A 16,689-nucleotide genomic window follows, 5' to 3' on the forward strand; every position below is an offset into this window, starting at 1 on the left:
TCGCTAAAGGGCAAAAAAGAGTCGCTGGAAACAAAGTTCACTGCTTGTATACACAACACCTCGCAACAAGATATTTAAATATACGTCTAAGTCTCCAATAAACCTACGTATTTAAGCAAACGTCACTGTATATTATGCGTCAAACAAGGCAAATAAACAGGTTGCGGAGTCGGAGATAGTAAACTTTGCGCACAGAAAGACAGAAGATCTAGGCAAGAACAAAACTATGATCGCAGAAATCGTGATATGTACTCGGGCCATGCAGCGGTCGCGACAGCACCATACAGGTAGAATAATAGAGGAATAATGCAGAAATGAGTACGAAAATGTGTAATTTAACTGCCTGCAGGCAGTTAAATTTTGGGTGCAAAATAATTGTTGCCGCTGTGCATGCACAGCGGCAACAATTATTCTGCACCCAAAATTAAAGGAGGGTTTTGCTTCGTTTCAAAAAGAAATAAAATCAGGTAGCTAAAAGGAAAGAAAAGGCCAAACGAAAGCCACAGATGATGCGGCAAGTTACTACCCAATATCCGAGTGTGTTTTTGGCAAACGCCGCGTGGGCCGGGCTTTGAATGAGCAAGGTCGGTCAAAATTGGTTATTGATGTCTTCCTAATTTCCGTATTCGCATGATAATTTTGATCATGACGCTAACTGCTAGAATAAAGGGCTAAAATTTCTGCGGCTTTAAAAGCTAACCAACAGTCATACGTTTTCATAATTACGAGCTTATGGACGTGAAGGAACAGAGCTTTTTACTTGCATTGATTTTTGCTGCTTTGCTATCTAAAGGACAAACTTCTCTCGGCGGGGAAGTTGAGCGAAGCTGTCAATGACTTCGGACACGTTGATGCCGACGTCTCTGTGGGTGTATAGAAGTACCAGTCTAACCATGCGTTCCACAGACATTGTAGAGCGCAAGTAGTTTTTTAGTAAACTCTTGTTAAAAAATATTCTCTCTGCACTGGCAGTGGTCACTGGAAGGGTGACTAGAATCTGCAACAGTTTGTACACATTTACACAGAACCTGCAGTCGCAAAGGGAGAGGGCATCTATTCCGGTGGTAAAACCTAAAACAATCCCTCGATGCCGTTGGCAGCCTTGTTTAGGTACCTTGCACAAACAGTAGGCTGTTCGATTCCAGCGATGTCCGTCGTTTCGTCAGGAAGTATGGAGAAGCAGCCTGCTTTTGCAACTAGGCTTTCTTTGATAATTCCGGCACAGATTTCTATAATTTGGTTTTGTGCATCTGGGCTTAAATACGAGGCATTACTGGGGCAACTTTCCAAATGGTTCTTCAGATATGTATCTTCACAATCAGCTCGCAAGCGAAGAAGCGCTCTGAAAATACCTGTATTTTCAGCGCGGCCTATGCTTAAATCCATAGGGCCACTGTCCCTGTGGCCAACGAGAGCCAGACCTTGTAGCCCGCAAAAGAATTTCCTCAATAATAGGCCATTTCCTTTCTCCTGTTTTCTCAAATTTTACTTTACCTGCCCTGGTCCAGCTGATCGATCACATTGGGCACGCGTCCTGAAAATGTTTGTAGAAAATTATCAGCTGCTAGCTCACAGTCACGGTAATATTTAGTATTTTCGTGTGTGTAGAAGATTGCGAGCGCGTGCTTTCATTTCTGGAACGGCTTGGACACGAGGGCTCCAGTGCACGCATGTTGGTCCAAGTTTATAACAGCATTAACCCCATAAAGTTCCAGAATTGAAAATCTTTTAAAGCACGCCTTTGGAAATGTCAGTGCACCTTTCGCGTCAAAAGTTTATGAGAACGTTACACCCATACCGTTTCGGAATTGAAATCCATGCGCTCCGTAGATTCCGCGGCCGCTGCGAGATGCCACAACGCGCCCACTCGCTATCGAAAAGCCCTTCAAAATTTGTGCTCGGATGGGGCTCCTTGCGTTACGTGACCCCAGGTGCCATGAAATCCACCCCAGGTGCCGCGAAATGCAGCCCGAGTACGCAATGTTCGTGCCGAAATGTCTTTCGAGCGTGAAAAAGACATTGTAGACAGAATACAGAATGATTGAACATAGCTCGCCTACACGAACGTTTCGCAGCCTATATGACACAAGGACACCTGAACAATGGAACATTCCGCACTCAAGAACGAATTATGGTCAACAAATGCTTCGACATACACTTCCGACTTCACCTCAGTAACCTCGCCTTGCGAGAAATAGACCTTCTGTCCTTATGCAGCCTGCACAACTGCTTTCTGTCCAACTAATCCTTGTTGTTTAATGAGTTTGTTCATATGCAATACTGTATGACTTTCCCCCCCTTTATTTGCTTTAGTTCATGCTGCACTGAATATAGTTATGTTATGTTTTTCCCCCCTATTTTTCTTCCTGTTTTCGTGTAATAAGACTTTCTTTATGTAATCTATATTGCTCATGTATAAATTCAATATTTCCTTGTTAATGCAGACTACTTGTTTTTCTAATTGCTAAAGTGTATTACTACCTGTCTCGTATACACATTTTTTTTAAATTGACACCTTCCCATTTGTTTACTCACATGTGAGCGCCCGACACCCTCTGTTGCCTTCGATGGGTTTTTGGGCTGGTCAAGTTCCCTGCGTGCAACTTTTTATCCAGAACCCCACCATGTAATTCTTTTCATGGAAAATAAATTATTATTATTATTATTATTATTATTATTATTATTATTATTATTATTATTATTATTATTATTATTATTATTATTCCCGGCGTCGGTGGCAGTTTTGGTCGGCGGTGCATGCCGGCACGAAAAAATTTCGGGGGGGGCTGAAGCCCCATCAGCCCCCCCCCTGGCTACGCGCCTGCTGTGGGCCATATGAATGACGCCCCGCACGGCGTCGTCGGGCGGAGCGAGGTAGGCGGTGGCATAAGTTGAGCAAGTGTCGGAGGTAATTGACGTGATTTGGGCATAAGCAGGAGCCTCCACTGGTGTGCTGATCGTGAAGGTGTTGTTGGTTGGGTGCAGCCGCACCTGGGGGGGGGGGGGGGGGGGGGGGAGCGCTTCCTGCAGGGGTATTTTAGTCACTGCGCATATCGCTGTCAAAAGCCTGCGGGGGGTCTCCATGGATACGTCGAAACCGCCGCGTGGTCGAATTACGACTTTGAGGTCTCCCCGCGGGAGTTGCGGGAGAGGCGCGCGTCGGCAAACCCACCTGGCGATGCGCAGCTGGTGGCGTCGCATGTCGGGATTTCTCAGTTGGGCGGCAGTCGCCGTCGTTATGTTCCGGTAACAGCCCTGCGGAGATGGACTGGCAGTCCATCTGGCAGCTCGTCCAATTGGGGAGATGGACTGGCAGTCGCCTGGCGGTATCGGTTGCGGAGACGCAGGACGGTCTGCCATTCTTCGTTTTAGACTTCGGCGGGGTTGTTTCGGTGCCAACTGCTTGATAGTCCATGGCTAAGTGGGCTGCGGGGGGTCGCGGAGGCTAGGCCAAAAGTAGGCCTATTCGCGACTCCAGCAATTCATGCGACACCTAGCGGCGAGCGCCTGAAACCTCGTACGGAGGTCGGAGCGTCGGAGCAGACGCTCCGTCCGTAGCCTTCGCACTGCGATCGGGTGCGCGTCACCATCAATGAAACTCCGCACAGCCGTGGAATTATGCTGCGTTTTGCAGTTTTGCGGCGTCGAAGAGCCACATGGATTGCGAATCTTATCATAAGCTGCGACAATGGCAATTGTTATGTTCGCAACGTCTTGCTCGAGAAAGTTCTTTTTTTTTCAGCCGAGTTTCGGTTTGTTGTTTGTGTGAAGGGAACGCGATACTGTTGCTTGTACTATGTTTGCAGTAAAGCGCTATAGGGAACTTCAGAAAGTTTGCGTTGAGGTTGTTACTGCCATCGTGATAACGCTCAGCGTATTGCTGCAACATGCAGTTTCATGTGATAGCCGGCGTGGTAATGCAGTTTATGATGCAAATGTCGCCGCGGTACTCAAGCTTTCCTTCATTAAAACTGTTATATCGGATACATGCGGCGCACAACGTGGAACTACCGAGTATGGTACATCAGCGAAAATCGTTACACCGGAGTTTCAGATACTCCCGGGTAACGTCGGTAAATCGTTCTATGTAAACACATGTAGCGCCAGCGTGTAAAATAACTATGGGATGGCATAGCGGTACGCCTTCCTTGCGACCTGGACACGCTACCCGTGTAACTAGTGCAAATTAGTAGGCGCTCATTTGAAAATGCGTAAATATCAAAGCAATTGTATCTCTTATCAGTGTCTGAAGGAAATTGGCAGTTCAGAGGCGAACACAGTTTCGGCCACTTAAAGTGCAGGCTACGTAAATTATAGAATAACATGAAAAATTAATTAGATTCATAATGCAGTAGTTTAGTTAACATTAATTTACACAGATACATTTGTTTTATTTCATTAGTACACAGCAGCCATAAGCGACATGTTCGTAGACAGCGGGGAGTAATCAATCATGGTCAGGCCACGCAGCACAAGCCATACATGTACATGGTGTGCAAATGTGTTTTTATTGTAGTAAGCAGATCTTTCAGTTTCTTATTTATCGTTTTGTTCTCTACAAGAGAAAAAATGGTTCGCCACAAATTCGTAGTGCATGCTGGCGATAAAGTGCAAAGCTTGATTTTAGGTTCGCTTGCTCTCTGGACTGAAAAGAGCGTGCAGAGTTTGCGCCTTCGCCGAACGAAAATGTGGCAACAACAATGAGAAAGTGCGCGCCGGCTGCGCATTTATCCGCATTTACAGCGGCAACAGCTGATCGAGCAAGTCGGTGCGCTGCTGCGGGCCATGTTAACCGTACCAAACTGAGCAGGTTGTAATATTTCGGCAATCCTGGCGAGGCCCGCGTGACGTATTCAACTTCGCCGGCCGCCCGCTGTCTCGCACGCTCGAAACACCGGACTATCTATCCACGCCTTAACAGTGACTCAAAGCAGCAGAAACGTGCTTGTACTTTTCCGGCTATCCAACAGTGCACGAGCACTTCGGTTCCAGGACCAATGGGTTGAAGAATCAGAATCTCGTGCGGGTCCGCTGTCACGCCAGATGTTTGCACACACCGTGCGACCACTTCAGCCTCATTACCCACTGTACCTCTCTCAGATCGGCTAAAATGATTTGGCCGGCGTAAGCTACTCGCTTTCCTTCCACAAAACAGCGCAAACCGGCATCACACTGCACGAAAATCATCAAACTACAGTGTACTGTACATCCAACACAGCGGTTGTGGCGACGGGGGGACCTCCGTATAGCCGCCATGTTGCACAGTGTAGCCAGACGCGGCCAGTTTTCGCAGCGCCCCCTGCAGTTCATTTGAGTTGCGAATAGCTCCGGCGGGCACCGGGGAAACAGAAAAGTCCGAAAATTCTGACCCGGGTGGGCTAGCGATAACCGGCTGGCTTCAAAATGTGCGGCTCACCTTCCCGGATGCGATGATGGCAATATCCAGAACGTAAGGTCAAAAAGTGCGGTCGCTGTGGGCTTTGAAGAAGGAGCCCATATGCAGTACGTGCGTCCGCTCGCAGCGACCCTGAAACACCCTCCTCCTCGACCAATACAACGTATTAAGCCAATTCGAGGCCGCGGAGCTGTGCTTGAATATATATATATATATATATATATATATATATATATATATATATATATATATATATATATTTGCTGATGCCGTGGGCTCCAAACTTTTGCTCGCGACTGTATGTATGTGATTACCTTTATCGCTCCCTAGATGTACGTTTCTTACCGTTTTTTTCCTGCATTTTTTTCGGGGACTTGTGGAAATTCTAAGAAAAATTCCAGTAAGAATGGCAATTGTCATTGTAGCAATAAATATAATTATTATTAAGTACATGTAATATTTGCGCAGAGAACGCGAAAACAATGTAATGAGTGTCTTGTTCTCTTCTACGAAATAGTGCTAATCTCATAAGTGAGAAGAAGGTCACTGAGTGTCTGAGTCACTCTCGCTGGAGACGATTTGATCGTACGTACACACATTATGATTTGATCGTACGTATATAGACGAGGTTTTCGAACAAGTTTACTTGTGAGTCTGTTGCGGAGCTTATTATGAACATTTCGAAACAAAGACCAGCTTTCTTCACAACTGGCATATGGCGAAGGTATCTGCAGCATCCTAGAAGCTGTAGGGGCTGCCTTGGCCCCAGGTTGACGGTTCCACGTGATTTGCGGAGTCCCATACGCCAGTCCCGGACCAAAACCCAGAGGGCGTCCTGTATTCCGCTGCGTCTGAAAGCTATGCTACGTTTTTAAAGCGAAACTGAAAGCATATAATGAAGACACTCGAAAACTGTGCCGCCGTTTTCTTGTCGTCTCTTCTAGAATTGTATATAATGGGAAGTATAACTGTGTGTGGAAATTTTAATGCTGTTTTTTTTTCTCTTTCACGGTGCTGAAAAAAGAAAAAAAAAGAAAGAAAACCGGAGACTTTCCCTCCCTAACCTTATCTTCTCGGCTCATCTCAAGTCCCGCCACGGCGAAGCCAACCGCAACCCAGCGAGCAAATGGGGCGGAGGGATGAGACACAATCCAGCCTCTGGACAGCGCCAGTTTTGCCTGCGTCATTGCTTTCGTTTTTTTCGGAGCTGCAAACTATTACTCAAAGACTACTGAAACCGAGCTTTGTTGGGCCCTGTTACGCACTTGACTCGAAGTGCACATTGAAGAGAGGCCTACCGGAATGGATCCGTACTGCTGGTCGCCCGCGTTGGTCTCGTAGTTGCGCAGCTCCAGCGTCAGCGTCTGCGGGAAATTGTGGCCCATTTATTTCCACGGGCATATTTTGCCAAAATATTTTGAATCTAAAAAAAAAAATGTTAAGCGAGCTACTTTCATAAATCGTAAGGTATTTTATTGCACCGATGCGGGCTTCAGAAGAATAGTCCCCCAAGGCTGAAAATAAAGGAATCAACACACTCAAGTCGACTTTTCAGCAGTGGGAGCTCGTAATAAAGGCGTTTGTTGCCGCCAAAGGCAAGGTGTTATCTCTCAATATTCTGTGACGGGGCGTCGACCAGGTTTTGCTCAGCGTCTCGGGAACACCGATGTTGGGTGGATTTCCCACGCTGAGCCGGAATGCCGTGAGTGTCGCTTTTTTTAGGGGCGAAGCTCCTTAGGGTGTGGGTCTGTCCCTCCTCTGTAGTATGTAGTAGTAGTAGTCGTCGTCGTAGTAGTAGGTAGCCACGTATACTTTTATGAAAAAAAGAAAGAAAAACACCGCATATCCACGGGGTGAATGATGATGAGTGGGCGAAGCTCCGGAGGGAATCATAGGTAAACCGTGAATCTTCCGTGTAATTCGCCCAGTCTCGCTGCACTAAATCGAACGATTGACTTCCACCAATGACACGCGCCATATGTGACGTCATTCGTATTTTATAACAGCGCCCTTCATTATAATTGCACCATCTCCCGCTTAAGGGGACGCTAGCACAAACGCGTTAAAAACGTGCAGTACTCTCCAGTAAGGGGGAGTCTGACTTGAACTTGACTTGCCACCGCCTTCAACGCGTTTCGAACGCGCTGCCCACGGCGGTGGCAAGTCAAGTTCAAGTCGAGGAGCGTTTATGAATACGGGAGGTATACTCTCTCAGCAGTCATGTGATGGCGTCGGCAAACGCGGTGCACGTTCCGGCTTGTGGAAATGGCTGCGTAAGACGCTGTGGCCGCTCCCCCTTACTAGAGAGTACTGCACGTTTCTAACGCGTTTGTGCTAGCGTCCCCTTAAGCGGGAGATCCGATGATTCCCTCCGGAGCTTCGCCCACTCATCATCATTCACCCCGTGGATATGCTGTGATTTTCTTTTTCATAAAAGTAGACGTGGCTACCTACTACTACTACATACTACAGAGGAGGGACAGACCCACACCCTAAGGAGCTTCGCCCCTAAAAAAATTCCGAAAGTTGTGATCATGAAAAATAATTTATAAGCGTTGTTCATTTTCTGTTTGGGGGGGTGCCCATGAGTTGCTCATGCTTGTGTTGTTCTATCATTACATTAATTTCCTCTGTTTTTCACCCTTTCGTGCACTTGTTTTGATATCGTTTCTGTTAATTAGCTATAGGGTGTTTTGCAATTTCATTGCCTTTTTTCTCCTTTTTTTTTGGGGGGGGGGGGGACTGTTTTTCTGGGCTAACATTTTAGGATAGCCGGCATTTTCAGTAGCCCAACTTCTCACATTTCACAGCTAATAAAATAAGAAAGGAACACGGATACCAGATGGCTACCAATTCTCACTTTCGTAATATTTCCCTCACCTTGTGTGTTTCCAAATAGAACTCACTTGCTGTTTTTTATTAATGATATGGGTGGACTCGCAACGTGAGTCTACTATAGAAGAAAAAAAAAATGTTCGACAAGCTCTTCAGAGGAAATCCTAGTAGACAACTAGATACTACGTACCTGATAGTGCTAGTTTTTTAAAAGATTGCGAATTATGTCACTTTTAATTATTTGTGAGCTGTTGAGCAGGCGCTGGCGAGTATTCCTATCAACTAAAAGCAAATCTGCCGATAAGCTGTGATCAGAGCAAATCACGCTGGACAGATACCGGGTACCTGATAGTTCTAGGGAAAATAAAACTGCAAGTTAGGTCACTTTCAATCCCCTGAGAGCTGTTGAGAAAGCGCTGGCGAGTATTCCTATCAGCTTAAAAAAAAAGTTATATCTGGCGCCAGGCGCGTAGCCAGGGGGGAGCGGGCTGATGGGTCGACCAAAACAACTACCAGCGCCGGGAATTATTCTGGATTTTGTCTACAATGTATTTTTCACACTCGAACAGACATTTCGTCACGAACATTGCGAATTCGGGCTGGATTTCGTGGCAACGCTTGTGCACCTCGAATCACATAACGCAAGGAGCCCCATCCGAGCACAAACTTTCAATGGCTTTTTGATAGCGAGCGGGCGCGTCGCGGCATCTCGCAGCGGCCGTGGAATCTACGGAGTGCATGGATTTCAATTCCGAAACTTTGTGGGTATAAATTTCTCATAAAGTTTTGACGCGAAAGGTGCACTGAAATTTCCAAGGCGTGCTTTAGATTTTACAATTCTGGAACTTTATGGGTTTAATGGTCTTATAAACTTGGGCCAACAAGCGCGCACTGCAGCCCTAGTATTCACACCGTTCCAGAAATGGAAGCACGCGGTCGCAATCTTCCATACACGAAAATACTAAATATCACCGTGACTGTCAGCAGGCAGCTGATAATTTTCTCCAAACATTTTCAGGAAGCGCGCTCAATGTGATCGATCAGCTGGACCAGGGCTGGTAAAGTAAAATTAGAGAAAATAGAAGAAATTTAACGGCCTAATATTGAGACAGTTCTTTTTTGCGGGTGACAAAGTCTGGCTCTCCGTGGCCATAGGGACAGTGGTCCTGTGGTTTAAGCAAAGCCCCGACTGGAAATACTGTTATTTTCAAAGCGTTCTTCGCATGCGAGCTCATTGTGGAGATACACATCTGAAGAACCATTTGGAAAGTTGCCCCAGTAATGCCTCGTATTTAAGCCCAGATGCACAAAACAAAATTATAGAAAACTGTTGTGAAATTATCAAAGAAAGCCTAGATTCAAAAGGAAACGCTGCAGCTGCTTCTCCGTACCGTGCTGACGAAACGACGTAGTATGTTGCTGGAATCGAACAGCTTACTGTTTGTGCAAGGTACCTAAACAAGAATGCAACGACACCGAAGAAGTGTTTTTAGGTTGTAGCACCGGAATAGATGCCCTTTCTTATTGCGACTGGAGGTTCTATGTAAATGTGTACAAACTGCTGAAGATTCTAGTCACCCTTGTAGTGACCATTGCCAGCGCAGACCAAATATTTTCAAACATGAGATTACTAAAGAACTACTTGTGCTCTACAATGTCGGAGGAACGCATGGTCAGGCTGGCGCTTTTATACGCCCACAGAAACGTCGGCATCAACGTGTCTGAAGTCATTAGACAGTTTTAGTATTGCGGAAATGGCACCACGCTAAACGCAATAAAATAGCGGGGTCAGACTGCGCATGCTCAGAACGCTATTTCAGTTTTGCGGGTAGCGTGCGTCCGCTATTTTTCAAATATAGCGGAGACGCTAAACGCTCGCTAAGTTTTTAGCGTTGCAAACATGGTGGCACCCTCGGCCCGAGCGCTTGACATGCAGGCTCGTTTCATGGCTTGGCGTGGATCCACACGGCTAATTTGGTTGTCGAACTGCTCAGTTTGCTGCTTTCACTACTCGCAGCTAGATGGTTTTGCGCTTAGCGGCGCATCGTTGTCTTACGCTATACTAAAACTCTATCGAACAGCGTTCCGCAAAGATTTAGCGTGCGTAACACGCTAACGCTAACGCAAGCATTTTCCACAATACTAAAAGTCTCTATTGACCGCTTCGCTAAACTTCCCCGCCGAGTGAAGTTAGTCGTTTAGATAGCGAAGCAGCAAAAATCAATGCAAGTAAAAAGTTCTCTGCCTTCAGGTCCATAAGCTATTAATTATGAAAACGTATGACTGTTCATTAGCATTTAAAACCGCAGAAAATTTCGCCATTTATTGTAACAGTTGGCATCATGATCAAAATTATCATGCGAATTCTAAAATTACGAGGACATCAATAACCAATTTTGACCGAACTTGCTCATTGAAAGCCCGGCCCACGCAGCGTTTCCCAACAAACACACTCGGATATTGGGTAGTTCAACTTGCCGCATCATCTGAGGCTTTCCTTTGTTCTTTACTTTCCTTTTTGGCTACCTGCTTTTATTTCTTTTTTGAAACGAAGCAATACCCTCCTTTAATTTTGGGTGCACAATAATTGTTGCCGCTGTGCAGCCAGTTAAATTACACATTTTCGCACTGATTTCTCCATTATTCCTCTATTATTCTACCCATATGGTGCTGTCGCGACCGCAGCATGACCCAAGTACATATCACGATTTCTGCGATCATAGTATTGTTCTTGCCTGGATCGTCTGTCTTTCTATGCGTAATGTTCACTATCTGTGACTGCGCAACATGTTTATTTGTCTTGTTTGACGCATTATATACAGTGACGTTTGCTTAGATACGTAGATTTATTGGAGACCTATAGGTATATTTAAATATCTTGTTGCGAGGTTTTGTGTATACAAGCAGCGAACTTTGTTTCCAGCGACTCTTTTTTGCCCTTTATCAAGTTGTATCTTCGCATTTGTATATTCCATTCTATCTTCGCATTTCTAATGTATGTTTTGCAGAACTCCAGCTTTTTATATGTACTCACTGTTGCGACTATAGTTTCGGTGCAATTACTCACAATACAAGACCGGTAACAGCTGCTCCTGCGCAATCCATTGCAACGAAGGACAGCGTCATTGAGGTTTTTCTCTGGCCATTGCATATGTACAAAAATGTAAACAAGATTCTTGAGTGACATAGATTCATCAATATATTTGTCCTCCACTTGTTAATTTCATGGCCTTAACGTTTTTCATATCAGCTGCATTCACTACCTTGCTGGTTTCGAACTGATATAGTTCTAAAGTTCGCGTGATATTTTCTGTACTTATTAAATAAAAAAAAAAGAAAACGCGGAAGCATTAATATCAGTTATGTCTGCCACAATTTTGGGGACATACGAATATATTCTTTATAAAAAGATACATACTCTACTTGTATTCACAGTGCGTTGCGTTGAATAATTCGTTTGCAGCATCTAATATACAATGGTATTTGCAAGGGCAGTTCAATTATCATTCATGTATCTGATCCCTCGACAAACTCTATATGGAGGAGGCCGCGTTGCAACCTAAGCCCCCCCTCCCCCGAACAAAATTTCTGGATGTGCACCACTGTCTTGCGCGTCTATACACTGTCTTACAGCGTATTTGTCATCATCATCAGCCTATATTTATGTCCACTGCAGGACGAAGGCCTCTCCCTGCGATGTCCAATTACCCCTGTCTTGCGCTAGCTGATTCCAACTTGCACCTGCCAATTTCCTAACTTCATCACCCCACCTACTTTTCTGCCGTCCTCGACTGCGCTTCCCTTCTTTTGGCATCCATTCTGTAACCCTAATGGACCACCGGTTATCCACCCTACGCATTACATGGCCAGCCCAGCTCCATTTTTTCCTCTTAAGGTCAACTATAATATCGGCTATCCCCGTTTGCTCTCTGATCCACACCACTCTTCCTGTCTCTTCACGTTAGGCCTAACATTTTTCGTTTCATCGCTCTTTGTGCGGTCCTTAACTTGTTCTCGAGCTTCTTTGTTAACCTCCAAGTTTCTTCCCCATATGTTAGCACCGGTAGAATGCAATGATTATACACTTTTCTTTTCAACGACAGTGGCAAACTCCCAGTCAGGATTTGGTAATGCCTGTCGTATGCACTCCAACCCAATTTTATTCTTCTGTAAATCTCTTTCTCGTGATCAGGGTGCCTGTGAGTAATTGACCTAGATAAACGTACTCGTTTACAGACTCTAGAGGCTGACTGGCGATCCTGAATTCTTGCTCCCTTGCCAGGCTCTTGTAAAGTGCGTTTTTATTGCGATAGCAATTATATGGACACTCAAAAGCAGATTTCTGCCGTCGGCGTCGCCGTCGCCGTCGCCGTGAGGTTCCGTATGACGTCATTTGGAGATGAAATCGTCGCCGCGCGCCGAACGCTGTATGTGCGAGTGAAAGGGCGCGAGGGACGCGCTCTTTCACGGGGAGTGAACGCACGGCGGAGAACAAACGCGCGTTCCGCGCCGTGCTTGCTTAAGGGCTGCAGAAGTAGGCGTCTCTTTCCTCCTTTACAATCACCATATATGTAGAGCAAACGCGCCTTCTTCGGACGCGCGAGAGGCCGTGGGGGAGGGGGAGGGAAGGGAGGCGACGTTTAGCTGCGGCACCAAGTGCCTATTTATATCAGAGGCTCCAGCAACAGTCACCAACGCCGCACGCATTTTGAGCTAACGCGGGCAAAACGCCGATGGCGTCGACAACAGTTCTGCGTGTTGTTGCTACCAAAGCCGCTCACCTTACTTCGTATGACATTGCTGTGTTGCTATCGCATTCATTGCTTCGCCCTTAGGGCGAAACTGTGACATTTTTTCATCAATCTTCTATCGATGAAAGCCGACTGTTATTGGTATTATTTATTATTATGTATTATCGCTGAATGTGCTATGGATGAAAATTAGGCCGTAGTTAGTATACTTATAATGAGTGTTGCATGAATATATATTAGAGAATAAAAAGCATCTTTGCAGTCTTTCGGCTGTGCCTCGACGGAATCGTCAGAAAGTGATATTTCTCGCTTCGTACGTGTGTCTTCGTTCCTTATATTGATCGCTTTAATACCTACTGACCCATTGAACTTCCCTTTGATTTCGTATATATATATATATATATATATATATACATATATACATACATACATACATACATACATACATACATACATACATACATACATACATACATACATACATACATACATACATACATACATACAGATGCAACCTGGTGGGCATGTTCAGTTCAGGCGATATGCGTGTGTGTCAATGCGACATTAAGGAGATAAACAGTGCAGCAATATGGAGAGGAGACATGGCAGCTGAACAACGACGCCCGATGTCTTACTCGTCCCCGTCTCTATGGTGTGCTGCGGCACAGATGTACTTTTCTGCTGCATTCCGGAACCACGACGTACGCTTCTCCACTGCGATGTATTGTGGGCCTCACACTTTGCACGCTTCGCGAGAGGGCCCCCTTTTTGTCGGAGCGCCACTTTCGTGCTGCACGGCTCCGTTCCTCCGGTATAGGCGCAGCCCGCACGTGTGCAAGCTTTGCGTGGGATTAAAACAAACGCTGTCCATCTTGCGCAAACAACCTGCGCGCGCGCTTTTACAGCGAAGCTTTTAAGGGCTATGTTCCCCAGGATCGTGTCCGCATGTAGAAAATAACTATTATCATCAGCACTGGCTCGAGCCTCGTCTTCTTGAGCAGCCCCTCCGCCCTCCCGGCCGGCTGAGCCCCCGCTATCTCTCTTCTCTTGCGCCAGTCGACCTTTTATGACACGTTCCCCCCTGAGTTGGGCCCGGTTGCGAAGCTAGCGCGGCAAGCCTGCTGGTGTTGATTATAGTGTTGAGCCCTGCTAGGAGGTTTAGCACGCGTTGGTGCGTCGGTTGGGGGACGTTGAGGACGGACTTAGGGAAATGGAGGGGTTTGTTTACATTATTCACAGTAATAAAACAAACTAATAAACAGTCATAAGGTCATCGACGGCCGGCAGCAAATCGTACGCTGCGGCCCGTGGCAAGAACGAACGCTTCTTCTCCATGTCTCTCGCTTTTAACCCCTTCGGTCTCTCGGGGTCACGTCATTTTTGGCCAATCGTCGAGCCAGCTCAGGTGTCATCATTTTCGTCCAATGGTAGGCGCCCGTGCAAGTGCCGTCACATTCGACCAATGGGGACGCTCCAAGGGCTCCATTGTCCGATGGTTGACCTGCCTCTGGCGTTGCCTCCTCGCCTGGAAGCGCTCAGCTGGAGGAGACGGGTTGTTCTTGAACGACCTTCCAGAGCTGCAAAACCGCTTTGCTCGGGACCAAGGTCAACTACCTGGAACCGCGCCAGCCTCACGTTGCACTTTCGGGAAGAGTCAAGCAGGGGGGGAGACAAAAGCTCGACGTGCGGCGCATGAGGTGATGGTCGCCAACTTGTCTGACGGGTCCAGTAACGTGGTCGACGCGCCCCGGCGCACCATAATTGGAATGCGACGGCGATTGCATGTGGTCGGGGAACTTGAGTGATGCCAGGAAAAGAGTCCGTATCTAACAGAGGCTAGCGAGGCTAGGCTGGCCGCACTCCTTCTTTGCTGGAAGGATGGATGGATGGATGCTATGAGCGTCCCCTTTGAAACAGAGTGGTGGGTTGCACCACCAAGCGTCCCTCCGCCTCGGCGCCACCTCGTGGAGCCGTATGAAAACGCCGGGTTGACGGCGTTTTCAAACTTAGGATTGTAAAAAAAAATTAGCGTAGCTTGCACTGTAGGCGCAATGCTGATGGGCACCTTGCTAGTCCTGGTTTTTGGGCTAGGCTAAGCACTACCAAGTCATCCCCAGCATTTTCCGGAATTTATTGATTATTGATCGATTATAGATTAGCTATCGATTGGCTATCGATGACTGGCTAAGCTAGTCAGAACTATGCTTAGCTAGACTTAGCCAGGATCAGCTTCGCTAGTTCACAGGGGTATGCGCCATTGCGCTTGGACCCTTTCTGCGCACTACCGCCAGGATCGGACCACATTTTCTGTTGTCGACAGACAAATTACGCTCGGCATAAACAGCTCCGCTGTTAAAAAGTGTGCGTTATACAGCGGTTTTCGCCGGATCTTACGTTTGCTTCTTCATTACCTGACGTAGGTCACCCTGGCGACCACGTGAGCGCGTTCGCTTGTGTGCGCGCCGCGATTGGCGTAGCCGTATTTAAAGGGACCCTGAAACGATTTCGACGATTTTGTACAAACGTACTGAGTCGTTAGATTAGGTCCTTCTGATCATTGATTGACGCATCTAAGCGCTCCACATAAAGTGTGTAATTTATTACAAGGTTTTAAAAAGCTATATTGCTACCGATCGCAGCACGCCAATCGGCGGAGTTTTGTGACCAAGTGACGCGATTTGACCATAACACGTCAGTAGGGCCAGCTATCCGATTGGCTGCCCTGGGCGCGTCATCGTTAATTTCTCTAACATTATGCTGAAGAAATGTTGTTCGTAATAGTTTAGATGTTAGTTAATTTGTTTCTATAAATAAATATGTCGCAGTTTCGCCCGAAAGGCGAAGCATCAAATGCGATAGCAAATTAGTACAGAGCTATTCGGAGTGGGGATAGTAGTTTTATCGGCTGCATAAACTTGGACACATTCGCTTACTAACTGAATTAACAAGCGTGGTGCCAGCGCGCACAAGCAAACATGAACAGGTCATAGATAATCACACTCGATGACCGCAGACAACCACTGTCAAAACGCTGGCAGCAAGCGCAGCCGTCGCAGCGAGCGAAGGTTCGTGCGGTCTATCGCTGCAACGGAAACTGAGCAGCGAATGCACAGCGCATACAAAGGTCAGAACCGTGTGGAGATCCCTTTCAAGATACGGTGCGCGCGACGGGCCGCACCGACGCAAAGCGCAGTCGTTGGCAGAGTAAAAGCTAGCCGTGTCACCCGGCTAGTCCCACGCAGGGACCGCCAAGCCAAGCTTGACGGCCCGATCGCGAGTACTCTGGACGGCCAGGGTTTGATCGTTGAGTTCGGGGCTGCCCAAAAGTGCAGCCCACCTATCTTCGCTGAAGGCGGAGCCGATGGCTTCACACTTCCACAACGCATGGTTAAATGTTGCCGTTAGTCCACAGGCAGGGCAGTCCGCACTGGGATACCTTTCAGGGTATATAGCATGAAGAACCGCAAGGTTAGGATACGCACGAGCTTGTAAAAGTCGAAGGGTCACCGCCCGCGCCCTGCATAAGGCAGGGTGCGGGAGGGGGAATACCCGTCTTGACAGATAATAATGCTTGGTGATCTCATTATACGTGATCAATGGTTCCCCGTGGGGTAGGGGGACTGCGGAGGCGGCGCGGTCAGTGAGTCCTCGTGCGTGCTCTCGTTAGGGTTAGAGGGAGAGCCCTCAGTCGACCCCAAATGAGAGCAG

General features: G+C 47.0%; 1 protein-coding gene across 1 annotated transcript in view; it reads right to left on the reverse strand.

Moving 5' to 3' along the window:
- Positions 1-16,689, reverse strand: part of LOC119432853 (Bardet-Biedl syndrome 2 protein homolog) — a 56,749-nt gene that overhangs the window by 23,652 nt on the left and 16,408 nt on the right. The window contains exon 8 of the mRNA XM_049658420.1: positions 6,617-6,759. Within this exon, the coding sequence (XP_049514377.1) occupies positions 6,617-6,759 (143 nt within the window). The remainder of the gene's footprint in view (positions 1-6,616; positions 6,760-16,689) is intronic.

This window comes from Dermacentor silvarum, chromosome 11 (assembly GCF_013339745.2).
Source record: "Dermacentor silvarum isolate Dsil-2018 chromosome 11, BIME_Dsil_1.4, whole genome shotgun sequence".
NCBI lineage: Eukaryota > Metazoa > Arthropoda > Arachnida > Ixodida > Ixodidae > Dermacentor > Dermacentor silvarum.